At 33.2% G+C, this 27,945-nt stretch overlaps 2 protein-coding genes across 8 annotated transcripts in view; one reads left to right on the top strand and one right to left on the bottom strand.

Annotated features, from left to right (window-relative positions):
* The window catches only part of LOC130896715 (calcium uniporter protein, mitochondrial), a 183,023-nt gene extending 163,353 nt beyond the window's left edge, over positions 1-19,670 (top strand). For all 3 annotated transcript variants that reach the window (XM_057804989.1, XM_057804988.1, XM_057804990.1), the window contains 3 exons: positions 5,393-5,525; positions 6,596-6,799; positions 7,992-19,670. In XM_057804989.1, the coding sequence (XP_057660972.1) occupies positions 5,393-5,525; positions 6,596-6,799; positions 7,992-8,366 (712 nt within the window). In that variant the 3' untranslated portion in view covers positions 8,367-19,670. The remainder of the gene's footprint in view (positions 1-5,392; positions 5,526-6,595; positions 6,800-7,991) is intronic.
* The window catches only part of LOC130896716 (THAP domain-containing protein 1-like), a 28,282-nt gene continuing 655 nt past the window's right edge, over positions 319-27,945 (bottom strand). The window contains exons 3-5 of one of the 5 annotated variants that reach the window (XR_009059610.1): positions 25,971-26,326; positions 25,455-25,918; positions 319-4,313 (exon numbers count right to left, since the gene is read on the bottom strand). Coding sequence is in view for 1 of the 5 variants with exons in the window: in XM_057804991.1 (XP_057660974.1) it covers positions 26,030-26,326 (297 nt within the window). In the remaining 4 variants the exon portion in view is untranslated. Of the gene's footprint in view, positions 4,314-21,856; positions 25,176-25,265; positions 26,327-27,945 lie in introns of those variants that run through there. The other 4 variants (XR_009059608.1, XR_009059609.1, XR_009059607.1 and 1 more) reach the window with 4 other exon arrangements.

Raw genomic sequence — 27,945 nt, 5'->3', positions numbered from 1 at the left:
GGGTTCAAATATATTTTTAGTGTCAGGTGAGCGCAGCACTGGACCTTGTCACAATAATACTTAAGACTTCCATTTAGCAAGATTTTTAGTTTAAAAATGTTTCCGTTGACGCTACAAAACTAACAGTTTTACCACGCTTACATAATCTTCAATATTTCACAAACCGATTTATAAAACACAATTGAGAGTCCAAAACTTCTCTTTCTTGTCCGAGAGCATTCCAAAATACTCAAAGTAGGTATTTTTCACTAACTTTATAGCTTTTCTACACATGGTTTTAGAAAACTACTAAAGGAACTCGAGCTGCTCAAAAAATTTTGATGGTAGATTTTATTAGAAGTTTATTACATTATAAAGCCAAATTGTGTGTAAAATTTTCTTATGACAATAAAGCTTGATCTTTCTCTCAACCTGAAAATTCTCGACAAAAAGTTTAATTTTGTAAACTAGTGTAATAACAATGACAAAATAAGAGGAATGTAAGTGAGTTACTATTTTCGTCATTTATATGTTTGTTTTAATTCATGACCTACCTTTTTGTCACAACACGTCTAGTATTGGATCGATTGATTCAAGGTTAACGTGAAATTACATCAAGCAAATTGTTGACCAGACTGGACGTATCGATTTGCCTAAAGGCCCCCATACACTACGGGTAAACACGACAATCTTATCCGAACAGTTAAAATTGCGCGTACAAAATTACTAGTGAATGGGCCAATCAAGACGATGTTAACCGACTTTCTTCATCTCCGACATGACCTGAGATTTTACCCGTGCAGGCTAACCTGTTCGTGCAAATCTGCTAGTGTATGTGGTATTCATTCAAATCCGTCGTGAAAAAACATAATCGTTCTGCAAAATGGCCAATACAAGAATGTGGAATAAAGATTTTTTAAAGCAAAAACCAACGCACAACTGCAGATGTTTTTTTCCGACAGTGTATGTGTGTTTAAAAGCAGCAATTTTGCACATGCAATTTTAACTGTTCGGTTAAGATTGTCGTGTTTACCCGTAATGTATGAGGGCCTTAAGGCTAGGTGCATAATACACAACTTCCATCGAAATCGATGGGCGTTCACGATTTCAGCTCGTCTCAACTATTTAGTTGTGTAGAATACGCATACAGACAATTAATAGTCGATGGGATATCGATCAGTCCTCATTCCTTATTAACAGTACAGAATGATTAATCGAAGAGCTCTGGCCAGTAATTCCCTTTATTCGAAGGATGAAAAGAGGACAAGGAGACAAAGATCCTCTGTTTCCTATTTTCAATAACAAATTACTAAATGGGACATTCCACATGATACATGTAAGATTTACCCTGAAAAATTAATCAGCGTATGCAGAATAAATTAAAAAAGTTTCAATGAAATCATTTCGATATAATCTATAAGGGCAGGTCCCTTTATTTCGAGAGAACCCAAAAACTTTAAAACCCAACTTTAGTGTTTGTACGCGCACTTCAATGCAATGCAGTACAAATTGAGCGCTTGAACGATAGTTGTCCAACTTTTAACTCAAAAGCGAATCGATAAAGCTTTTTGACTTTTTTATCGAGCAACCATCGAGTTGATAGTATGTGTACTTTAATATATTCTTTCAAACATATCGCTACCTTGGAAGAAAACTGGCACAACTCGAAAAGTGAATAATGTGAGAAAACTCACTTTAAAATTTTTTGTTACTTAAGATTTTATATCACTCGTAAACAAAAAGGTGCTGCAAAAAATTCACTGTTAAAACTTTATGTATGAAACCTTTAAATAATTTTACAACTTTTTGAATCGTTATATTTCAGAAACGGTGGCTCATAAGAAAAAAGTATTAATACGTTTTTTGTAGATAATTTTATGATCCACAATTTTTCTCTAAAATATTTTTATGATAAAACTCGCCGTTTTGCTAAAAATTTCGAAAAACTCCATGCACGGAAATGATCGGGAACGTTCAAATTTTATTTTTAATGGTATATTAAACTATTTTACTGATGTTCAGCTTGATGGGAATTGATGTAGCTCCACTCTTATTTTTTGGTCTAATTTAACCGGACTGACAACAACGAAAACAGTTTTCTTTATACACATATTAAAATTAATCTATGTGTCAGATTTATATAGAATTTTGACGGATTACATCAGAGACATGACCTAAACTTCTGAAAATTTCATTTTTTACCAAACTGCGCACGTAAATGCGTTTTTGTTTATTTAAAAAAATATTTCTCTGCTTCAACTTTCTCATTTGTTGTAACAATAACAGGCGAAATGTATTGTTTTATTTCTACGTCGACAAAAGTGAAATAAAATATGTACGGAGATGATATTAGAAATATTACGGACCAAAGAAACGTCAAAAAAACATTTTTATTTCAAATTCAGGTTTTTTAACTTTTTATTCTATAGGAACCGAATTAGTAAGCCGTTACGTTAATTTTTGAATACACTGTATTGGGCGGAATGAAAAGATGCGTACAAAACGTTCGAGCTAATCCAAAAATATTTAAAATTTTCCATTCCCACAACTAGGGTGGAAGTGAATCAATTCTAGGTAGGATGACAAAAATACAATGAAAAAATGTGATTGAAATATCCACGCTACATCCAAAAAAATTTAAAATTTTGCCTTTCCACAAATGAAATGAGACATGAAAATCAAATGGGGACAACAGAACTTGGGATTTTTAGTCTTGTGCCAGAATATGCAAAGGTTAATGACTCAACTAAAGCGGTTTCTATAGTTTGAGAAAAATGTCTTAGCATGAAAAGTGCTTGCCGTGATGCTGGACCGTATAGTTTTTACAACCATTTCAGTCGATTGAACTCACGTTATAAAAAAACAAAGGCGTGTTTGAAACATATGTATCATACTCTTACATTATTTTAACTTTCACATAATATAATACAATGACGTGAAGTGGTTCTTCCAAATTCAGACAACGTTTGTTTAAAAATAATAATACATCTTTCAGACCTAAACTGTCACAAAATACTGGAAAAAATCGCAATTATTTTCAGAATTAGAGAGAGAGAGAGAATAATAACCTTTCTTGATACAATTACATCAAAATACCACTGACCAACCAAAGTCTCAGGCAATTTTTGAATAGATGTTCTGTTTTCCCGTTATCTTAATTTTCATACTTTCACGTTTTATTCTCATTCTTATGATTCTGAAGCTGAAGAAATCATAAAACGACGACAAAGAACAGTCAATTTTGTGGAATTCTACGTTGAAGAGGTTTAGTTTAAAGAGGTCGTACAAGTGTGGTACTGCCCCACCGGTCGATCTCGTATGGCCACTGAAGGTGCGGATGCGCATATCTTTCCCTTCGAATAAAAAAAAATTAAAAATGATGATTATCATGTTGACATGAATGATTAAAATAATGTGTTTTTTTCCTGAAAATTGCAGATGAAGCATACATATAACATAACTCAATAAGTCTAGTGACTAACTAACTAACTTCTCAATACCTGTAGAAGAATTTGTCTTTTGCCTCAAAATAAGCATCAGTTTCAGCATTTGCTTCTTAATTTGAGCTGAATTTTTTACCAGCGAGCATTTTTATTGAGATCAACGAATAGCCAGTAGTCCCTAACGGCCATATTTGGGCTATACTGTGGATGAGGAAGCAATTCGAAGTGGAATTCGTTCAATTTAACCATCGTTGCCGTCGACTTGTGAATCGGCGCATCGTCTTGGTTAAGCTATGGTTCTTTCTTCGACATATGAGGCCGTTTTTCTTTGATTTGTGCATTCAAACGAACCAACAACTCTATGTAGTATTCTATATTGATTGTATCTCCATTCTGAAGATAGTCGATGAACAATATCCCTTGCACATCCCAAAATACTGAAGCCATAACCTTCCCAGCTGACTGTTATTCCTTTGAACGCTTTGAACGTGGTCACCGGCTGCAGTCCACTCAGATGATGATCGTTTTGATTCCGGAGTGGAGTGATGGATCCATGTTTCATCCATTGTCACATATCGATGCAAACAATCTGATTTATTACGTGTAAACATGGCCAAACACTGCTCTGAATCATCAGCAAGTTGTTGTTTTTGATCGACAGTTAGTAAACGCGGCACTTTGAAAAAAGCTTTCTCATGATCAAATGTTCATGAATAAACACTGTCTTGTGATATCTTCACGGCCTCAGCTATCTCACGCAATTTTAATTTACGAGTAGATATAACCAATTTGTGGACGTTTTTGATGTTTTCTATAGTAACCAAGTCAATTGGACGACCAGAACGTTCACCATCATCGGTGTTTGTGCGACCACGTTTAAATTCAGCAAACCTATAACAAATAGTTTTTTTATGTTATGATGAATTAACACACGAAACTGATTGTTTTGAAAATAACAAAAGTAGCTTCACTTAAATGGCTGTCACTTTTTTCTGATTAATCGAAATGTCATGAAACTCTACACATAGTCTTTTGAAAGTACTTCATAAACGTCATATGAATTTGACAATGGCAGCGCCATCTGTATGTCAGTCACGCGAATTATTGAGTAATGTAATAATATTTTATATGCGAGTAGTAGCCATCATTGTTTTGTCGTTGAATAATATACTAATACAAAAGGATTTTAGTGTTAATTCTAGTAGAAGAAATTAATCTTTATTGAAACGATATTTAAAAAGTTTTTTCGGTAGATGGTGTTGATGACGCCATATCGACATCCATTAGTCTAATTGAGACTAACTCATTCACGTTTTTCAGGTGGCAATTGAGATTACATTTTTATGATAGGAATTATGGAATTGCTTTAGTTAAAAGTAATAAGTGCTTGAAAATATAGAACTAGGCTAATTGCCCTTAAATTTATGTTGTTCTTGGTGAAAATGCTTCAATTTGTCGTAACTTGCATAATTGGTTCGAGCGTTTCCGTGGTAGAAATTTAGTTGTGAAACATTTGACTCGCCTAGTCCGACTACTGAAAAATGTTTGTATGAATTTAACTCCATCCTCCGGCAGTTAATATTTATCAAGTTTCTAATTTATTCTAGCCGCCTGCGCCGATATAGTAGACTCCACTTCTCGGGCCGCGTTTCCGAAAGGAAATCATTAACTCTGATATTATTATCGGTCATTAACAAGTTCGCAAAATTTTAAATTCAAATGATCAGTGAAAATGAGAAGGAAAATCGAGTCCAAAGATTCCATTAATGCTACCCTGGCGACGTACCAGATCCATATAATACCAGTTTCTGGTCCGTTCTCGTAGTGTTGTCACTATTGTCGTTTCTACCCTAATTTGAGTTCCTTAACAACGTTTTTCCTCATACAAAATATCAATTTAAATACTCCCTAACTATAATTTTGTTAATTTATATTCTACTGTAATAAATAATCGTAAATTTTATTTACAGACTTAATGACATCAAAAATTTAGTTAGCCAATTGTACGAAGCAATGCATGTCGAAGAACATCAGATCTCCAAGGAAAAAGAACTGGTGACTCAACTGGAGACAATCAAAAAAGAATTATTACCACTAGAACAGGTAATTCTATATCATTAAAAGCAGTTTTATATGTATTTCTAGTTATTAATAAAACATGAACGATATTTTTTTATTTACATTCGAAAACGAATCATCTTCTCTATTTCTTGACGACAACTCTCTCCATGTTCATCACCGACCGACTGCAGGTAAGAAGTCGAGGGAAAATTCAAGTGGGTTTGAACGATCATATAAGTTTTGAGCTTTGTATGCAGACATTAGAGCGTCAACCATGGTGTTCTAATATGAGCTGTTGTGCGATCCAAGAATGGTATTTTTTTAAATTTTTTGAGAAACATGTTGAATACCATTTTCCATTACATTGTTCAAATAATAATCAATAAAACATCTCCATAATTCTTTCACTAACTAAACTCCGGAGAAACTAATTACTTAGGGATGAAAAACAACAACAAATTGTCCTTTGACAAGGATATTTAATTCATGAATAACATGTCTGACAAATTTACCGTATTTATTGGTTAATCCTAAACATAGTGTACGAGGATAGTCCGAGAAGTACCTGGCCCAACAAATAAACATGCAAAAATTTTGGAAAAATAGTGTTATTAAATATCAAAGTTTTTTCTACGTCCGTAGACTTACGAAAATTCAACAAAACTTCTATCAATTTTTATTTTGTAGTAGTAATATTAAAAGTACAACTGTGAGCATTATTAATTTGAAGTGATGAAGTTCCATTACTATTGGTACTTGAATTGGAAACATTTAACGGTTTTTGGTTGGATTGTTGGAAGGATCGTGAACATTTACAATGTTGCTTGAAGTCGAACTCGCGAAGCGAAGTTACAAGGAATTTGTCTTTATTATGGAAATAAGAGTACTTCCATGGTCTCTTCACTAGCTTATTACCTCGATCAACTTCGCGAGTAGTGTAATGTACACTTAAGAAGCACTCATTGTGTTATTGAAATTGGATTAACAGATCACTTTTTTTGTCAGCCAGTGTATTTTTTCAGCAAAAGATATCTTAGGAATTGGTTTATTTCTTTATAATAATGATAATTTTTTATTAATATGCATTAACTGTTTTTTCAATTTATTTATAGTTGAAAAATGATATTGAACTAGTTGCCTATCGGAAAGGTAATTGGCTGGCGTGGGCGGGATTAGGATTGATGTCAGTCCAATTTGGTATCTTGGCCAGGTTAACCTGGTGGGAATACTCATGGGATATTATGGAACCTGTTACATACTTTGTTACCTATGGTACTGCTATGGCGTGTTATGCCTATTTTGTTCTCACTAAAGAGGTAGGTTCATTTTTAGTTAATTTATAGCAAAAAATTAGTTACTAGAATTTATTTTCATTATAAACAAAATTTGAAGAAGAAACGTTATGGTTTTTATAAAATTATATAATCAGTTTCGAAGAGGAGCTTTATGGAAAAATAGATATGCGAGAAAATATCCAGGAACGTTATAATAGTGATAATGGGAGTCTTCAACGCCCAAATCGGAAAGGAACAAATAAACGAATGTATACGAGGACTGGCTATTAAATAACGAGACTGGTTACGAAAAAGGGTTTTATTATAAAAATTACTCTACATTCGAATGTTCTCAGTCAATATACTCCCCTTCCCTCGCCACACACCTCTCCATACGTTTTTTCCTTTGATCGAAGCAGTGCTGGAAGTCTTCTTTGGCGAGTGCCTTTAGGAGCCCTGCCGTTTTTTGCATTACCGCTTTCTTGGACTCAAATAGGGTCCCTTTCAAAGCAGATCTTTCTTTAACCTTTCAAGGAAATCTGAGCAGACCCGTTGACGCAAGAGCTTTTGGTCAGGAGTCAGATTTTTTGGCACTAACTTCGCACAGACTTTTGTCATGTGTAATTACTCGTTGAACGACAGATCTGCGTCATTGGCCCCCTTCATAATGCATCATTACGGCCATCTTTAAACTTTTGACACCATTCACGCACAACACCATCACTCATGAAGTTTTTCCCATACACACGACTCATTCCCCGATGGATTTCTGCAACACTATTGCCTTCAGAATCACACTTCGCAATTCACTCTTGGCGGGAGCATCAATAATAGCGGACATGTTTACGCGGCTGTAGTACAACGCCGACTGAGGCCTGAATGTCAATAATGGCAGAGAGCTTCGCAGTCGTCTACAGCGCATGCCCTCTTTATTCTGCCCGCGTAGCGTCTACACGGAACGATCGGAGGTTGAACAAAAACGGCCCTCGTATTTGAACCTAAACGCAAATTTTTGTAACTATTAAAACAAGGTAATTTTTTTCTCTCGCTCCACCTATTATATAACTTCCCATTGCAAACATATGCAAAAATACTTCGGACAGGTAACATATAGTTACCAGGATCTTCTTACAAGACATCACATATTTAAGAGTTTATTAGAAATCTGTTTTGATATGAAAAAATTTTTTTTATCTTTTTCTTGATATTTTACCATTCAATGTATATTTTTTAGGAATACATTTTACAAGATGTCAGGAACAGACAGCATTTGATGGTAATTCATAAAAAATCTAAACAAATAGGTTTGGACATTACGCAATACAACATGCTTAAACAAGAAGCTGCTAGAATAGAATACACATTGAAGAAACTAAGGAATCCCTTGAAATTGAAGTTGCCCCCTAAACAGACGTCCTCCCAATTAGCTTCAACCGGAACAGGCAATGTTACGGTAACTTTAGTCAACGATCCCACAACCCAACCCAAAGTTGTTTTAGATCCCAGTGTTACACCTTTAGTTTCTAAAGATATTAAACCCACAGAAGATTCGAAGACTACTAATGAAGATTCTTCGAAATGTGTTGTGGAAAATGAACCCAAAAAATGATGAATACCTTTGATAAGGAGGAATGTTGGTTTTTTTGCTCTCAATTCGTTATTATTATGTTATTTATTGATTTGTAGATTTAAAATTATGAAGAACAGATCTCCGTTAAGCAAAAGAAAACAATAAATATTAATTTGCATCTAATGTCTCGAGAAATATTTTTTTATTTATTTACTAGTTCAAATTCGAGTCATTTCTCACATATAATTTTTTAGACACTCCATTTCGCCATCCCCCCAACTTTTTCCATCCATTTTTCTATACATGGCTAGTAACTTTTGCAAGAATCGGGAAAAAAATTATAAAACTACTCAAGCAAAAGTGAACACTTAATATTTTCAAATATTATTTCGATAGAATAATTGACAAATTGGAAACGTTATATATCATGCTATAAAGGGTTCAAATCGCCCAAAAGGTACTTATATTGTTCACAGTTTGTTATGGTTATTGCAAACATATCAAATATCAAAACAAGACTAGGAAACTTGATTGGATCACGATTCATTATGGAGACTTGAAAGATCTATTGTGCTCTCTCCTTCACTAAATTTCCAAGGGCTGTCCCAATCTATTATTTTCTTCCTGATCTTCAAACAAATGCTAGAATATCTGCAGGCTTCAATTTAGGAAGATCCTCATGTTTTATTCAGTGTTCTTTGAATTATGAAGTTCTGAGATCGTATAGTGTCTAGCAATTAGCAAGTATTTGGATAGATGTTATCTCATGTTATCTCACTGAAGGAATTTCTTGAGGTATCCAATGGATTTTTACCATCTGTTCTGACCTTAGTTTCCTAATGTGTTTTCGCTTGTCTTAACCGTACTGTATTGTTGCAATATTGTATCTTTAATTGATTCCACAAAACTGCTCTGGTTCCCAATTTCTTCAGGTATCCAATGAATTCTTCTAAACACTTCTGACCTTAGTTTCCTATTAGTGTTTTCACTTGTCTTAACCGTACAGCGTTGTTGCAATATTGTGTCTTTGATGATTACAAAAAACTGCTTTGGTCCTCAAATTCTTGAGGTATCTAATGAATTATTCCAAAATCTTCTGATCTTAGTTTCCTATTAGTGTTTTTTCTTGTCTTAACCGTACTGTGTTGCAATATTGTATCTTTGACGATTCCACAAAACTGCTCTGGTCCCTTGGGATGTTTGTGCTCCTTTCTGTGTTAGTTTATCAGCTATCTCCTTTTTTTCGACTCCAGTACCCAAAATAGGACAACTTTGTGACTATAAAACTTCTTATAAAAAAGTTTTTTAATGTGATTCATACAAGAAAACAATGTTTTTCATTACAGAATGAATATACCATACATCCCAAGCGAGATTAAGCCATACCTGCGAATTTCCTATATATTTTATTTTTATTGCTACACTAGCACTCAATGTTAGACGCGCGGTTCGATAACCAAGTTATTGTCTTCATAGACAGAACTTGGTGATCGAAACGGGCGTCAGACAATGAAATTCTGCTTGTTGGTGAAGTGGTAACAATGAATATAAGTTTGAATATTAACAACGCTTACTCTCAACTTAGTATACGTTTTATTTTGCTCGGTGAAATATTTTTTTAATTAGTTTCTCAAGAAACCTTAGACTTGTTCTTATAGCGTTGTAATGTATAATTTACCCTCATTTTGCGACCCCAATTGCTTTTTTTTCTTGTGTTTCATTTTGGGACTTTCTGCAAATATGAGTCTTTTTGCTAAATCCAATACTTATACAGAACACGTCCAAGTCTAGGAAAAATTGTCAAATAAAGAATATGGAAAACACACTTTTAGTAATCTAATAACAATAAAGAAATAAAATATAGCTCAATGCAGGTCAAAATTTCCGAAAACTACTTAATTTATACAGAGGTCGGTATAAGTCGGGCATCAAATTTGCATTAAAAGAAAAAAAATACAGCGTCAAAATTAATTTATTAAAAGAAATTACATAGAGCCAGATCCCTTTTCGTCCAAAACGCGGCGCGTCAGCAACAGAGCCTGTTTTCAAGAATTTCTGGTACGTCGTCTTCCACACTGTTGAACGATTCGGTAACGGCGAATTCTAAAAACGCGTCTACTCGAAAAGCATCTGTTATCATAATACAGGCACAACTGTCTGAAGCACGAACATGCTTCGTTTTAATTTTTTCCGACATCTTTGCTAAACTTATGAGCGTTACCTAACTCATGCCGACCTCTGTATATGTTGCTAGGAACTATCGAAACTTCAATTATATGTACAATGCATTAAATTGAACTTTATCTTAACGTCATAGAAACGTAGGAAATAATCAAAATGATAGGAACTAACGAAGTGGCTACTGTTACTTTGTCGTGTATGTAAATATATTATACAAACTTCATTATGCTGCAAACATAATTTATTACATATAAAATTGTTTTTTAAACATTTGATCCCCCTACTCCCCACAATTTTCACTAAATTGTTGTTATCGAGATCGGTAATTTTTTTTAACTTTTTTATTTGAGGTTTTAATAATGCAGTCAAATACTTGTTATACAGATTCATTGACTGGCCCCGGTTTCCGAGATTTTATCATTTTTATGCCTTACGGCGCTCAACCAAATAGATTTATATGAAAAAATAAAAAAAAAATATTTTGTCAGATTTGGCGAACCCCTCTAGATAATCGGCAGATTATTAGTATAGGACATAAAAATGAACTGTATGTATCTTAATCTAACGAGCTGGAGTATTTCAAAATAGCGAATTCTTTTGCACATTATAATAATGGCCGCGAGTTTGCATTACACTTCTGTGTAATGATTGATGAATGAGGTTCACTTAATACCCCATTAGAAAATCTGACGCGCTCAATCCTTTTTTATTCCAACCCTTATCTACGACCACCCGCATCATGCAAACGATCAGATTAACTTATCATCTGAACTTTGTAATCCAATGGGTATCTGACGCTTAATTAAATCCCCATTTAGCATCGTAGTCCCCTACTAAGTATTCAACTGTATATATATTAGAAATAGTACACTTTAGTGTAATTGCCATAGTCCTGCAACATCACGTTCATAAACTAATAGACTTAACATTTATAAAAATTAATATTTTTTAACGTAAATCATAAAAGTTTGGTTATGAACGTTTACAATTGGTGAAGTCAAGATACAAATTAATTTGATCGACTATATTTAAATATGTATGTATTCATTCAGTTGTAAGAAAATTTCTATGCTGAATTTTTCCACTTTTTCAAATTAATCGCTATAAATCCCGATGAATTTCGTGATTTAGCCACCAGGTAACTTGTTGAAACATTTTTTTTAGTATACATACCACTTCGATATTGTAAAATTTATACATTTTAACGGAGATAACGTTCAGATGATTGTTAGATTTTATAGTCACAAATATGTTCTTGAAAGCTCAAACCTTAGTATAATGTAATGTTATAAAAAATCCCGGTATATACAAATAGTTATTTATCATAAGGATCGTCATATTATTATTTTTATAAATTGTTTGTTAATTGAAATTGAAAAAACAAAAAATTAATCGACCAAATTTTAAAGCTATATAGTTGTTGTATATACCCGGAGTTAATTTTTTCACGTCATGGAGGATGTAATCGTTATTTATACAAGAAATATCTCTATTAAATTAGTTTAGTTTAAAATATTTAAGGCTATTTAAAGTTTCCTAACGTGCTTGACTGTAAAGTAGTTTTGACTAAAATTATATTTTTTTTTAATGAAATGTAGGCTATTCTACAGAATCAGTTGTTTTTCATGTAACGAAACTGAAATTTATAATGAACATGGTGTGTCCTACCATCACACCAACATTCACGTTTACACAACCTGTATTTAGTGATTTGCCCTTGTAGTTTGATTTGATATTAAAAAACTACCAAATATTTGAAAAAAATCGATGAAAGAACGATCAGTAAAATTTAATGTTTGAAGATGATTTCATGCAAATGTTGGCCGCGGTTCCGCTTTAAATAGCCCCATGCTCAAGGTCCAATTTTGGCACACTCTCTCCGACATATCGGCCGGTATTTCACGAATAAATACTTGAATATTGGCTTCCAGTGCGTCAATCGTTTCTAGTTTATCCCTGTAGACATATGATGGGTCTCAAACATAAGATGAACTGTTCACCGAAGGCGGGTATCAATTTGGCCATTGTTTCGCGTGCTCTGTGACATTGTCTTGTTGAAACCACATGCAATGCATGTCCAATTCTCCTATTTAAAAAAAAGGCCATCGTCGCTTTTGAAGAAGTACGGCCCGATGATGCCACCGGCGCATAACCCACATCAAACAGTGACTTTTTCGGGATGCATTGAAAGCTCTTGCAATGCTTTTGACTGGTCTTCACTCCATGATGCGGCAATTTTGCTTGTTGACGTATCCATTTAACCAGAAATGAACGTCACTGAACAAAATTTTTTGATAAAATAGTTTATCTCCCTACAACTTTTCCATCGCCCATTCACCAAATGTTAGACGTTGTGGGAGATCGTATGGCTTCAATTCTTGCACCAGCCGTATCTTATAAGGTTTTACACCCAAATCCTTTCGCAAAATATTCCACGCTGTGGAGTAACGGAGGCCTATTTGCTGCGAACGGCGGTGAATGGACATTTCACAGTCATGGCGGATACAGCCGCAATATTTTCTTCGGTCCTCACTGTACGTTTGCGTGTTACTGGTTTAATGTCTGATAGTATAAACTGGGTTCGATATTTAGTCACAAGCTTTCGAACAGTTCCCTCAGTAGACCGACCAAACTGCCTATAAATTGGAAAAGTGCGCAATGCACTCTCTTAACCGAGCATGAATTTTCATAAGTCGATTCGTGATTAAATTATTGACCAAACTGAACAATCTGTCAAAAACTGTGTTGCCAAAAAGATACCAGTAAAAAAGTCACTTTTTAGTAGGCAAAGTATGTTTGTAATGCTACTCAAGAATCTCTGAAGACACTCGCGAGATAGCGGGAGGGAAGAATGCATCGAGATCGAACACGCATGTGAAGCGACATTGTTTTTTTTCTTGATACATAACCTTATTTTTTTGTTATATACAAATCACGTTCAATTGAATAAAGTATTTTTAGTTTTCTCGAACAAAATAAAGGGCGAATTACTACAACAACCTGTTTCGTTCTTTGAGCTGTATATGAACCAGATTCCCCCAGAGAGTTCAAAATACCTAACCGTGTTATTGTGAGTGTTGATGTGTAGTAGTGTTCAGTATGAATATCACCATTAACAAATTTCAATCAGATTTCACTATTAATTAACAATTCAGATTTTTAATTGACTGTTTAAAAGGTCTCGGTATATGCATACAATGCCATTTCTATCAGAATATATGACAAAAACAAAAGTTAATTGCGTTATGTATTCAATAGAGAAAAAAAGACAAACATTATCTCATTATATAACATGGAAATAACTCTGTATAAGGTGATTCTAAATTGATGCGACAAATTCCAATTGATTGCCTGTATATTGTTATGGGTCTTTCTATAACAAAATTTCCTTAGACTACTTTGGATATATCACTTCTAACAGCTATTTCGGATGAAATTCATTTTTTTTTCTTTTTAAGCGAAGATTCACTTCTTCCATTCTTAACACATAATTCATTATTCAATGAAAATATCATGAATTTGAAAGTATTTTCTTTTCCTCAGACTATTGGTTCTAGAAAAAACTTGAGAATAAGAAATGTATTTAAATAAACTGACATTTTAAGTAATTTCCTTATTTAATACCACTAAATATAAAAAAAATTGATAACAAATATGCCGAGGGTTTTTATTTCTACCAACTCATAAATATAATTTAATAAAAAACGGTGGTTACATTTTCGTAATTACAATATTTACTTTACTCACCAACTCGTAGGGCTTTTAATATATATTCGGGCTAACCATGGATGGTTGACCATATTCTTTGTATTTAAACTACTTTGGAATAAACTATTTATTAAATAATAAAATAATTACTTAAATTCGACGAATGCCAGACTATTAAAGACCTTGAATCTGTTTACAGACCACTTTCAAATACTTATATCCTATTGTACAAATAATTATATGTATGATCGTTAGAGTCACATAAATATAAAATAAAGTACGTAATTTGATACGTAAATGGAACTTCAAGTATCTAAAGAACACTTGGAATCAATTAACTATGATGTGGGTCCCTATTAGAATCGTGTACCATAAATGAATAAAATAATATTCTAGTTGGGTAGCTAAATTTGTTATTTTTCATAGTCACATTAATATAAGACAAATTTGGTAATCCGAGAGGTACAAGGTAAAATAAAGAACGTTTTGTACCACCCAACCAGATGATTAACATGAGGTGAGTCAATGTACATACACAAAACTGGTCTGATATCTCCGAAGAGGATGATCCGAGGAAATTTTGTATAAGATCATTATTTCATAAGGGTAATCTCTTGAATTTGGAAACACCTCATCAATTACTCTGGGGGATTCTTCTATTAGTGATAACTGCCATAAACTAGTGTTTGTACTTTTGGTGTATTTACCTACATATTATACATCATTTTACTCTAGACTTATTTGAGACAAATCTGTGACACTCAAATAGTTTTGTAAGAAAATTTCAAATAACTAATGTTCATTTATTTCTACAATTTCCCTACCTATGTGAAATTAAAATGGTTTAATAAATAAACCAAACCGTTTGAGTACTGCAACGGTTGTTAAAAAATAATTTGGTTTAAAATGTATACAATAGTTTATGGTCGCCTTTATTGCTGATAATTTTCAAGAATTGTACATAAGTATGATTTTGTAGAATGGTCTTATATAGTAAACAAAAAATATTTAGTGTAGTGTCATCAATATTGTTGAAAACTTATTCACATTTTTGAAATGATTAGAATTTAATTCTATGGAAAAATGTTTGTAGGGTAAATTATAACACAAAATCCGTCCTCTACATAACTTAAAATTAATAAGTAAGAGGATTATAAAATCGGAAGTTATTTGTTAATATTCTTATAAAAATTTTAGTACACAATATTGTTTTACCATTAAACTGAAGTAGATAGTAGTTAGATGTTCAATTGTATTGTAAAACATCAGTAAGATTGCCAATCGGTTAAATCATTTGTATTTTTTTTTTCATATAAAGTATATTCTCTATAAAGACAGTTATATACAAGACTAAAACTAATAGTTGTAATGAAGTTCAGAGCATTAGCCCACAACTGAAAGCTCTTCACAACCAGGGCCGGTGATCCTCTCATAAGCGAGCGATCACCAAAGGGAGTGGTTTGATTGGTAGCGATATGGATTCTCATGTACCCCTCCGCTCGTAAATTTATAATACGCGCGACTATTTACGATAACACCGGTATATTAGCGTATTTTGTCAAAATCGTTTTTTGTTCTGTACTTGTACTTTCAATTAAATGCAAAGAATTATTTTCCAGTCTAAAACCATTTTTTAATAGACGCAGTATAAGCTTGGGGGAATTTTATTAGTGCATCGATTATTTCAGCATATATGATATAAAATGATATAAAATGAAAAAATGAAATAAATTTTCGATAAAGTGGGAAAACAGTGTCACAAACAGACCAATTATAAGAAATTATTATTTTTTTTACAAAAAAATCAATAATTGTTACTTTATAACTGAGACAAAGTGTGATCTAGATCCCCAAAATAGTTTATGACTTGTAAATTCTTACTTTGCCTTTAATTGACAAATGCTTATTTTGCTAAATGATCTCCCTTCGAAAAACCGATTTTGTAATTTCCCTTTTCACTTGGTCGATTTTATAGTTGACACTACTTGTGTTAGGATTCTGCTACTGGTAATGTTGACTCCGAGGTAATTGAAGCACACAACCTGGTTATGTATACCACCAATTTGCAATGCTTGTGTGGCTTTTTATACATAGTAAAGTAGACGCACTTCATTCACCACCATGATTCAGCCAGGCAAAAGTTTAGAGTCACATGATTTATTATTTTTTTATGGAAATGCTGATTGAGATGTACCATTATTTTCTTGATGAGGATTAAACATATCTTACCCTTTACATCTAATAATACAGTACACTTAAACTCTTTTCTGCAATATTTCTATGTAATTATCGACGATAATTTTAAGTATTAAATCACTAACATTCTTGGAGCAGTTACATAGTTGAGAAATTGGCAAAAGGTCTAACGTCAAACCGACTATGCATGATTCTATATTCCCTTGGCTGCTTTTAATGACTCAAAAATAATGAGGAACTTTTTCAATGCTTTTATGATTCGAAAATAGTTTAGATTAGATGAATTAGGGCGAAAGGTCATGAATGTACTTTGCTAACACTTTGACCTATTGTGTACCCCAGACTGTCCACCAGTCATTTAGCATAACTTTACCTGCCTGGTGGCTAAGCGGCTTACCTCTTCTGGCTTTAAAAAACTCGAATGTAAGTACCGTAGTGTTTATGGATTGCCTCACACTTGCAAAGGATGTATTCGGCGGTTTTCTTTGGTTTTTTACGGAAGCAACATAAGCTGTCGGGAGTTTCTCCGATGTTCTTCAGATGATAATTCACTGGACAGTATCTCAAGTGCGCATACTACTAACTTTCCTTAGCTCATCAATGTTCAATGAAACGGCCTTTTTGAGACCAATTAGTGGAATAGAAAAGACTTGTTTTCGACTATTTCAGACTTGGGGTCTTATTCCATGTTTCTGATTTCTACTCGTTTTCTCACTTTTTTATGACTTACACCAGATGGCTTCTTGGGAAACCTATGGAAGCTTGTGGTCATATGAAAGGAAAATTGTGTAATTCAGTAAGAGTAACTTTATTGTTTGCTCCTATTCAGTTCAAAGAATCTAAGCAGTTCTATACTAGCTCTGATTCAATTTTATAAGAGTTGTAGGGCTGCTCTGCTGATAGGATGAATATCTCTGCCATGCAGCAGGTACGTTTTGAGCAAAGAGCTACGCGTGTAAGAATAGCATATGACTCCTACTGGTACTAAGAATGTTCTGAGCCCATTGAAATAGCGAACTTGGTTCCTGTACCTCCCCTACTTGTCCATTTTACATCAGTGTAGAATACTAATGAGCCTCTGCATTTTTTCCATTGTTGTCTACTTATTATAATTTTATAGTTTTTGGTAAAGCACATTTTGGTAGACATGGTCTCCGTGATCATTAGAAATGATTTCTATTCTTTTCAAGACAACGATATCGATTAATAATTCCCAATAGAAACGGACAATAATGTTTCTATTCTCTTGAGAATGCATGAATTGATAAAAATTGTATTTTCAATTAAGTTTTGAAGAAAGAGAATCGGAAATCCTCACTGGTTGATATTAGTTCTAATAGATGTTGGGGTAGGAGTAGAAATCCATGAAACGATCTGAGCTAATATCTAATTTATGTGATCTTTTGTATAACTGTCTACGATTGGTTCAATCTTTAAGCCTTCAACAAACACATTCATGTTGTCAGTATAAAAAATCAGCATCAGCATTTTTGTTGATGTTAATATTCACAACAACTCTACTTCGAATTTATTTTTGAAAAATTCAGTTGATATACAATTGAATACATGGCACAGTTTAAAACGAATGGGTACAGACAAACCACTGGTAATACAAAGTAAATGTTTGTATCCCGTTTGCACATTTTTTGAATCTATGTACATACGGTTTCAAATGTAAATATGAAGAATTGGGATTTATCATTATTCAAGAATCTCTTATTTGTAAGGTATTTGTATAGATTTTAATACTTCGGAATGTTCTTTTACCTGTAGGATGTTGAATTTTTATCACTTTTGTAATGGCTGAATCTGTCTTTAACGAAAGCTATAAGAAAACAAAATTTTTATTTACTTCTTTCAATCTGTCTCAAATACTTATGTTATAAACAGATTTAGTTTATATCTCTCTGATTAATGAAACAGATTTGTTTAGAATGAAATTTCAAAGCAATAAAAATCATTGAAAAGAAACGAAAATATACCAAAAATGAAATAGTGATTTGATACAATAGATTGGTACCAGTCACCCAGAAGGTAGTAAATAAGGTGGATACTTTGAATAAACATTTTGAGAAAACTTCTCAATTGGATAGAATTGAACAAAGTGCGATTCATCGAGGTTATAAGCCTCTTAGATGTTATGGCTTGGTTACTGACTACTTGTATACTCATAAGAACCAAATAGCATCCATGCTGTGTCACCTTCTATAAGAAATAGACTCTTTAACTTTTTGTCGCTGTGTTGATGACATCTTTGGTATCAAACCAAGATCCTTAGATTAAGAATTTCTCCTCGAAAATATGTGCCGTCCAAGATGTGTATGTATTGGAAGTAAAAAGTTTTTGGAGGTACTTCTGATTAAATATTCATCACAGCTCACTACGAATTTGAGTTCTTTTAGCAGTTCAGTGGCTCCAAGTTTGGCGATGTCCTCGACAATTTCATTTCCCCGATTCCCCTATGTCTAAAGATCCAGAGCTAGTCTACCGCCTTTTGGCAATTACATTAAGTACCTTGTAACATTCCAGAATCAGCTTTGAATCGGTGGTTATGTTTTGAAGAGCAGAAGTAGCGATGCACTTTCTGCGCAGATGTGTACACTAATGTGGCTATTATCTTGTACAGCAAGAAGGACCTCTGTATGCTGTCGATTCGGGCTACAAAACAGAGGCGTACCTTCCTAGGAGAAAAACTAATTTTTATGGAAGTTGGAATACTTCCCTCACCTATACTTCTTTAGATACGTAGATGAACATAAAGACATACAAGCTTAGACAAGAGTTGTGCCATTCTCACAATAATACATAGGTTAAACAACAGATTGAATATAAGGAGGAATATTTTTGTTTCTACTCGGAGAAATGGATACTGTGATTTTATCAGTGTTATATATACAACATCAATAAGTGTCATTTTAATTTTTGAACTTTAGTGTCATTATTTTCAAACACATAATTTTTGGTGCTTATACAATGTAAGACAGGCGAATCTATTTCGTCTCTTTTTCAAAGCTTTAATAATAGTACTAACGCACTTTTTAGCACATGTAAAATTTAAGCACACAGCTGTGATTTTGATTGTGAGATATACAAAACCTTTTTTCTTACGAGCTTGAAATAGAATTACGAAATCTAGATTTACAATCATGTATTGAAAAAAAAAACTACAATCCTTTATCCTATTTCATTATTCAAATGTATTTAAATTGTAATAATTGATAATAGTTTGTAATAAACTACATTTGCAGTTTGAGACAATATATTTTATACACTTATCAATTTTGTTTTGAAATAGTTTATCTTTGTCATGACTGCGTTCATAGTTGTGGGCGGTCGAGAGCCGTTGAGCACATAGGCCCGTCGTGCCACACTTAACGTTACCAAAGGCTGTTGTCTCTTGAGAAGCAGACAGCTCTCTTAAGTCGGAGGGGACAAATAATTTTTTTTACTAAATAGTTTGTTCGAAATTCATATTTTTATAAATTATTATCAAAATTTTGGCCTTAAGGTAATGATTTTTTATTATTATTCTACTCAATCTCAGTCAGTTATCGTTTGTTCCGTCAAAAAATATGTTTGTCGATCGTTTTATTCTTGATAATTAATTTTTCAATTCCCTAGCATCATCATTTTCCAATTATCATTTCTACGCCTGCGCGCTTATACAAGATTACGCGGTTCATTTGAATCTTGTTCATAACAGTCAACATAAACAATAATTTATTATTTTGTTTTCGTCATTTTTGCAGAGCTTTGGTTTGTTATATAATAAATAATAATTATACTGGCACACAAAAAATAAAAGTGCTCCGTAAGTCTTTCTATTTTAACCCGCTGAATCCGAATCTGAGGTCAGTTTGGCCTGTATACTACTAAAATTTCAAGAAAAAAATTTAAAAAAATCGAAAAATAAAGGAAGTTATGGTGATATAAAAAAATTTTTGGAACTCAACCAAATATGATTTTCATGCATTTTGATACTCCGAATATAAGTCTAAAGTTTATTTTGATCATTAGCCATTTAAAATCTAAATAAATGTTAAAAATGACTAGAGTATCGCGTTTTTGATGACGTAAAAAATTTTATGGAGCCAATTTATGATTTTCATGTAATGTCATTTGGTGAATCTGAATTTTGAGTTTATTTGGCTAATACGCTTTCGAAAGTCTATGTCAATAGCAGAAAATCCCCGAAAATTACTAGAAATTGAAGTTGAGATGATAAAATTTTTTAAATCTAAACAAAATGTATTTTTCATGTTATATGTTCTATGCAGTATAAATTTGGGCTTTTTTAAGGCCCGTAAACTCTGAAGATAACTTAAATTAAATTTAAGTTGATAACCAAAGCTCATTTTTTTTTCTATGCAAAAATGACGAACAAAATTCGAATAACCCGCGTAATTTTGTATAAGAGCGCATGCGCAGAAATGATAACTGGAACATGATTATGCTAGGGAATTGAAAAATTAATTATTAAGAATAAAACGATCGAACAAACGTATTTTTTGACCAAACAAACTATAACTGAATGAGTAGAATAATAAAAAAACTCAATTGATCTCCTTAAGAGCTGGGTAAGGCAAAAGTTTTGATAATATTTTATAAAAAAATGAATTTCGAACAAACATCAAAGTTGATCGAACAATCAAGAACAAACGATTTAGTAAAAAGAAAGTAATAAAAAATTATTTACCCCGGTCAACTTAAAAGAGCTGAAGCGGACCAGCCGCTTGTGCTGAAGTTTTCATGTCATTAGGCAAGTTGTGGGGTTAGGTTAGGCTATGTAAAGGGCTCATGCACCAACCGCACGCTGGTTCCGTAATGCCCATGGTCTGGAGATGGCAGTGTCTGGTCACTAGTCGGATTCGCGCCAGTTTAGTTGGAACAGTTGTTTGGTGTGAGAAGCACGGGATCTATCTAATCTTCGCCAGGCGTCTCTTTACATCTCTGCCGTGCCCGCCACACCAAGTATGGGTTCTAGGCCCATTGGTGGGTTCGCCAATACCAGTCTGGCGAGTGAGTCCGCTTCGTAGTTGCCTACACGAGCTGGATCTTGCAACCATCACAAACCAGGTTCAGTAGGACTCTCTTGCACTCCGGCACTAGCATAGACTACACATTTTCAGCCGTTATAGCTTTTATGACAGTCTTCTGTCTTAGCAGATTGAGATTGCTGTGTTCCTATGGCGCTGATTGAGTATCGTTGCGTTGAAATTTAAAACTAGCAAGCCATTGAACAAATCTCTTTACACTGAGAAAACAAATAATTGTTGATTTCCATCTAAAGAACATTACCATTACTTACAACTCCATTATTGAAGTTGGAGGACTATTTTTAGAAGTTTAAATATCATGGGGATGAGATTGTGGTTGCCAACAAGCTATAAAAAATATAGCATACTTCTAACAAATATAGTATTTATTGGAGAAATAGTCTAAGATATATTTATTCTGATTTATATTTTTATTAGTAAATAATTACACCTTCAAGTTACTCAAAAATACTGTGGATTATTTCAATGCGAACAAAGTTAAAATTTGAATTAATCTTCTTCAATCTACTGCTTTTGAATGGCAACTGTTACCAAGAGCGTAACGGAGAAGAAGAGACGATCGAGCTTCTGCTCTGTCTACACCATGCCTTGAGAGAGAAACGACGTGAAATATTGGAGAACAACACAAAAGAGTGCCTTAAAAAAATAGCAGAATTAGAATTAAAAAAAGTGAAAAAACTTTATTATGGGTTAAAAATGCTTGGAAATAAGTCATGGGAGCAAGGCTAAGGGTCAAGGATGGTAAAGAGGCAGCACAATAATGAAAACAAGAAAAATACTTTATCTCACTATTTATACAAATATACTAACAAAACGTAAAACTAAACGAACTCGCGCTTGCCGAATCTCTAAGAGCAGTGTAGCTCTACTGAGATATAGGCGTTAGAGATCGTTGTTCCTAGAAAAATGAACTTCTCCATGATCCATTATGCCTAGCCTTGATTCACGTGCTATGAAACAATGTAAAAGGTAGGGGGATGTAAGTATGTTGGTTTTTCATAAAACGTGTACTATGTATATCGGAGAGGATTAAGTTAATTTCATGCTATCAGGATATTAATCCCTTCAAGCCCATGTTGCCACATGTGGCAACAAATGATATATTTAAAATAAACGTTGGAATAATATCGTAGTTGAAATGGAACGAACGCTGGAATGGGATACTTAGGTGGGGGGATTAAATTTGATTGGCTGATTCAAGGTCAAACGCATGTATAGTCCGCATCCATATTTTTGGCGGTTGCAGTGTAAAATGTTATTTGCAACGGTGCAGTGCTGCAGTATTAGATAGTTTTTTGTGCGTTTTACGTATAAGGATGTCCGACGTGAGTGATGATGAACCATTTGAGGATTCGGGATCCGAATATTTACCTAGTGGTCCTGATACGGATAGCGAAAGCGACAACAGTCTATGTTGATCTTTTCTATGTATATTTTTTAATTTTATTTTTCATCTAATATTGTTTTAGGATACAAAAGCTACAACAGTGCCTTTTTCTGGTGATTATGAAGGCTTTCACCTCGAAATCGAACTAGAGAACATGTAATTGGACGAATGAACGTGCAGGAAGGTACCTCATAGAGATTGGTAATCAAAAAGTCTACGGTATAATTTGGAAGGATGTCACAGTTCCGGAGATGTATACTTTTCTTTCGTTGAATTTATATATGGGTCTAATACGATATCCGAGTATACGGGTGCAAATATATTTGATTCACAAATAATGAGTAGAAACAGGTTTTTCGCTATTCTCAAGTTTTTAAGATTTAGCAATCCTCAAGCTTTCATACCAGGGAAACCCATGACTCGTTTGGTTATGTTTTTTGCTTGGGTCAAAGAAAATTGTATGAACCTTGTTGAATCCTGGGGAAACTGTAGCAATAGACAAGTATACAAAGGGCGACTACATTTTAAACAATTTCTTAAATCAAAACGAGCACGCTTTGGAATTAAAATGTTTTGCCTTTGTCCTAGCCATCCTGATTTGCGGGGATACACACATCATTTTGCCATGTATTTTGTATATAATGTTGAGGATATCCACGGATCAGTCACTGTCTGAAAGAATCGTGGTTTATTTGTTCAAGCAACTGTTAGATCAAGGTCGAGAAATAATTATTGACTTTTGGTACATGTCTCTAAGACTAGCAGAGTTTCTGCTTGCAAAAAAAAACTTACGTAACTGGATCATACAGGTCAATCGAAGAGTTCCTAAAGAACTAACCGAAATTAGTTTCAACAAATTCCAAACTTGTTTTGTACGAAAAAAATGATGTTTTGATTATTAGATATAGAGACAAAAGAGATGTTTACCTGTTGTCCACCAAGCTCACAGCAGAATTTGTTGAGTAAAATCGTTACCAGGCATCAGTGTCTACTAATCTACTACTTCAAAAACCATCTGCCATTGAACACTATAATACCAATATGGGAGGGGTAGATGCAGTGGACCAAGACAATCGTATAACTGCAGAGCAGAACAACAGAAGAAAAGAGCTTACACAGCTAATATGTGTGGTATTTGCCCTAATGTACCAATTTATTTATGTTCAGAGGCACATTTTGATGAATACCATAGTTTGATAGACTCAGTTTTTTGTTTTGCACGCCACTGTGTTTTTGTTTGCAATTTTTTCCATAGTGTTCAGAAAAATCTATTTAGTGTTCAAATTACTTATATGCTGGTACCCTTTATCTATCATTTATTTTTTACACACAAGATATGTCAAAATAATAAATCATATTTTAATTTCACTTGCTGCGCCACTGTTTTTTTTATAAATCTCTATTCTGTACAGTAGGAAGAAATGTTGGATTTTCTATTTCAACATCATTTCATTCAGAAGAATATACCTAGGATGAAAAGAATGTAATATCATATTTTATATTCACCATCTACGCCACTGCTTGTTTTGTATGATTTATTTTTCTGTTATTTTGATTGCATATCATTTATAAAAATATAAAAATTTTTACATAGTCAGTTTGTTTTTTTTTTCACTAATTTAGACCCCCATAGTAACGCCACTGGATAAAATCACTAAATTCACTTTTAAGATAACTAGAAATACCTTCCTAATATACCGCCACCATAATCAGTGGATTACAAAAAAAAATTGAAAAAAGCCATTTTTCACGTCATCTGGGATATAGGGAGCGACTTAAAAAATTAACCTGGGCTTGAAGGGGTTAAGAAGGTATTAAAAGAAAGGTAACTTGGAATTTCCGAGGTCGAAGGATTATTATTTTTTCAAGAAGTTGTTCGGAGAACGTTCGAAGTGTATATGTACTATGTATTTTTACATGTGAGGGCATTTTGCATATACAAGGATAAATTATAGGAGGGTAGTTAGCTAGTTAACTAAGTTTCAAAATCGTTGAAAATAAAGGGTAACATATTGGCCTTAGGTCTCCGAGTGAAACCAAGACTCAACTAGATAGAGGTTGCCCACACTAATCTAACCTACTGCCCTCAGCAGCATTTGTGGAAGACTTATTTCATCCTTGTCATGGCTTCATCTATATATCAGGATCGATGTTGAAACTTTTTGGCTCATTGTTTATTTTTGGAAAGAGGCAGAAGTTGCATGGTACTAAATTTGGTGAGTGAGCCATATATTGCTAGAGAGGAAGGTTTCGCTATTTGCTGTTTGTCCATTTTTAAGTTTCTTTCATCAAACATCAGTTCACAAACGCTCGTTTCCACTGTAAATGGATGTTGAATGAGAATTAGAAATTTTCAAATAATCACCTGATAATAGTAAGAGCTCAAATTATCTCAGAATTTTCTCTTCATCGTATTGAACAGTATTTTTAGGATAACTAATGAGAAATAATCGAAAAATGTCGGATCACATTTCCCAACCTAGATAAGAGTTAAATGCTAAACTTAGGTTCTGTTACATCAAAAGTCATTTATAAAGTTTGTTATTACAATACCAAAAAACTTTAATTTGTTATTAGATTAAATTTTAAAAAAAGTACCTGTTTAACTAAAGCCGCCTTTGGTGAACTTGTAAGTTCTATGGCTCAATACATCTTTGCAAGGTCCCTGAAATTTATTTCCTTCATCCACATATCTATAATGATACATATTCTGAATACTGTCAAATGCATTTTGCTTTCCAGTCTAGGATTCTTCAATTTGGTTTCTCCAGGTATTTCTTGGTCACTGTGTTATCCTCATCACTATTTTTGTAAGTTTCCTTCTCATGCCTAATTTAGTCGCTATGCTTTTATATACCTTATTATATTTTCTCCTCCCAGTTCTTCTATTTCTTCAATATTCTCTCTTCTATCTCCTGTAATATTTAGTACAAATATAGTTCTCAGTATTTTTCTCTCGATTATCTTCAGGACTTTCCAGCTAGGTATATAGAATACCTTTTTGATAATGGTTTCATGTGATGTAAAGAATTTTGAACTGTTGCTCGAGCATAATTATGAGCCTGGAAAAAAATTTAGTCACTGCAAATGCTCTCACTTGATGCTCGTACTTACTCTGTTTGACTGTTTTTCTGAAAAATCCATCAATAATTTCCTTTATTGGATCGAAATAATCAGCCATCAGTGAGTTTCTTATTTTTTAGCAAACATACGATTGTCTTAAGGGAATTTATAACTTTCTTCTGTCTCCAAATAATTTTATGAAGTTTTCGAATTTGTATGGTTCTCAAAGCATCTCTCTTTACCAAATCCATGATTTTCCTTTCTAAATGTATTTGATGTGGAGTATCATCTGTACATGGATTTATAACAAGATCTGTTTCTGTCTTTATTGATGGCCCTGGTAGAGGCTCATCTTGGTATTCAGATGACTCAATAGATGTAAGTTGAAGTGGATTAAATGTCCTTACCTGTTTAAAATTAAATACATATGAATCAGCATCACTAAATTTGATATTTATTAATTTATTTTAACAGAATTGGACTATTTTGAAAGTTGAAGGGAGATTATAGCAACAATCAACAAGAAAGTTTTTAAAAACCCCCTTTTCCGGCTCAGTAGTGATTAAACATGCTGAGAACCAGAAGAACATACTGGAAGAACAAAAAAATTTTCCTAGCAGGAGAAACAAAATTTTGGCAAAAAAAATATTTTTAATAAAGAGTATTAAGTGGGCTATGAGAGCTTCAAGTCCTACAAATCACCAGACAGGGAATAAGGCAGGATGAAGGAATATCTTCAGAAGCTGTTTAAAGCCAGCCTGAGTCTAAGCTATATATCCAAAATATAGTAATAGACAAAAGTAGTGTTCATACCAAAAGCAGACAGAAGATCAATCAAAGCCTTATCGCCTCACCTCTTCTTCCTTAAAAACCACAGAAAAAGCCTTAAATCAATACTTAAAAAGTAAGGCTCTCCCAAGAAAGCCACTTCACACCAAACAATTTGTTTATCAAAAAAGAAAGTGTCCTACATTGTCTATTTGGAAACACAGAAAACATAGGAACGATAACCCTTTCACTGTTACTACATTGGAGTCCTATCGCCCCTACTATGGTCATTGGTAGTGGACAAAATCCTCAATAGACTTAGCAGTGCTGGATTTACAGTTCTACATAGGATGATCTAGTTTTGGTAGTAAGGGCATGCATGAAAGCGTAATCTCTGCCCAGATGCAAACGACCCTAAACACAACTAAAAACAGAAGACAACAATAGTAACATTTACAAGAAGGACAGCAAATTTAAGAGTACATATCTATCATTAATGGAACTAAATTAATACTTTCCAATAAAGCAAAATATCTAGGAGTCCCTATGGACACTTACTTGGAACAATCATCTAGATAAAGTAACCTCAACATCCACTGCAGCTTTATGGATTTGACACAAGCTTGTTGACAAGACTTGAGGACTTAAGCCTAATATGGAATACTGGCTATACCAAACAGTCATTGAACTCATGATCATATACACAGTGCTTATTTGGTAGTTGAAAATTGAACAAACAACAGCTCAGAAAAAACTGAACAAGATTTAAAGACTGGTCTATCTGAGTATTAGAGGGGCAATGATAATATGGTGTTATCTCAATATTAATTTACTCTTTATTTGTATACCCATGACACAACAATTACTTTACTTCACTTAAATAACATTGTTAGAAGACTTATGGATATTAAATATTTGAGAAGATACATAATGAATTTTATTAAATAATTTCAATAATATATTGATAAACATACAGTCTAATATATACAATAAGGAAAGACAAAATTAATTAAGTAAAAATTATTTAAATATATATATATATATATATATATATATATATATATATATATATATATATATATATATATAAATATATATATAAATATATATATATATATATATATATATATATATATATATATAAATATATATATAAATTCGTTTCAATTAATTCTCTTTCATGTAATTTTATACCTTTTCCAATAAATTAATCAAGATTTTTGTGTAATTTTAAAAATGATCCTTTAGATTGATGTAG

This window comes from Diorhabda carinulata, chromosome 7, assembly GCF_026250575.1.
Source record: "Diorhabda carinulata isolate Delta chromosome 7, icDioCari1.1, whole genome shotgun sequence".
Lineage (NCBI taxonomy): Eukaryota > Metazoa > Arthropoda > Insecta > Coleoptera > Chrysomelidae > Diorhabda > Diorhabda carinulata.
Note: the sequence above shows the minus strand (reverse complement) of the source record. Positions and strands in the feature narration are given on the sequence as shown.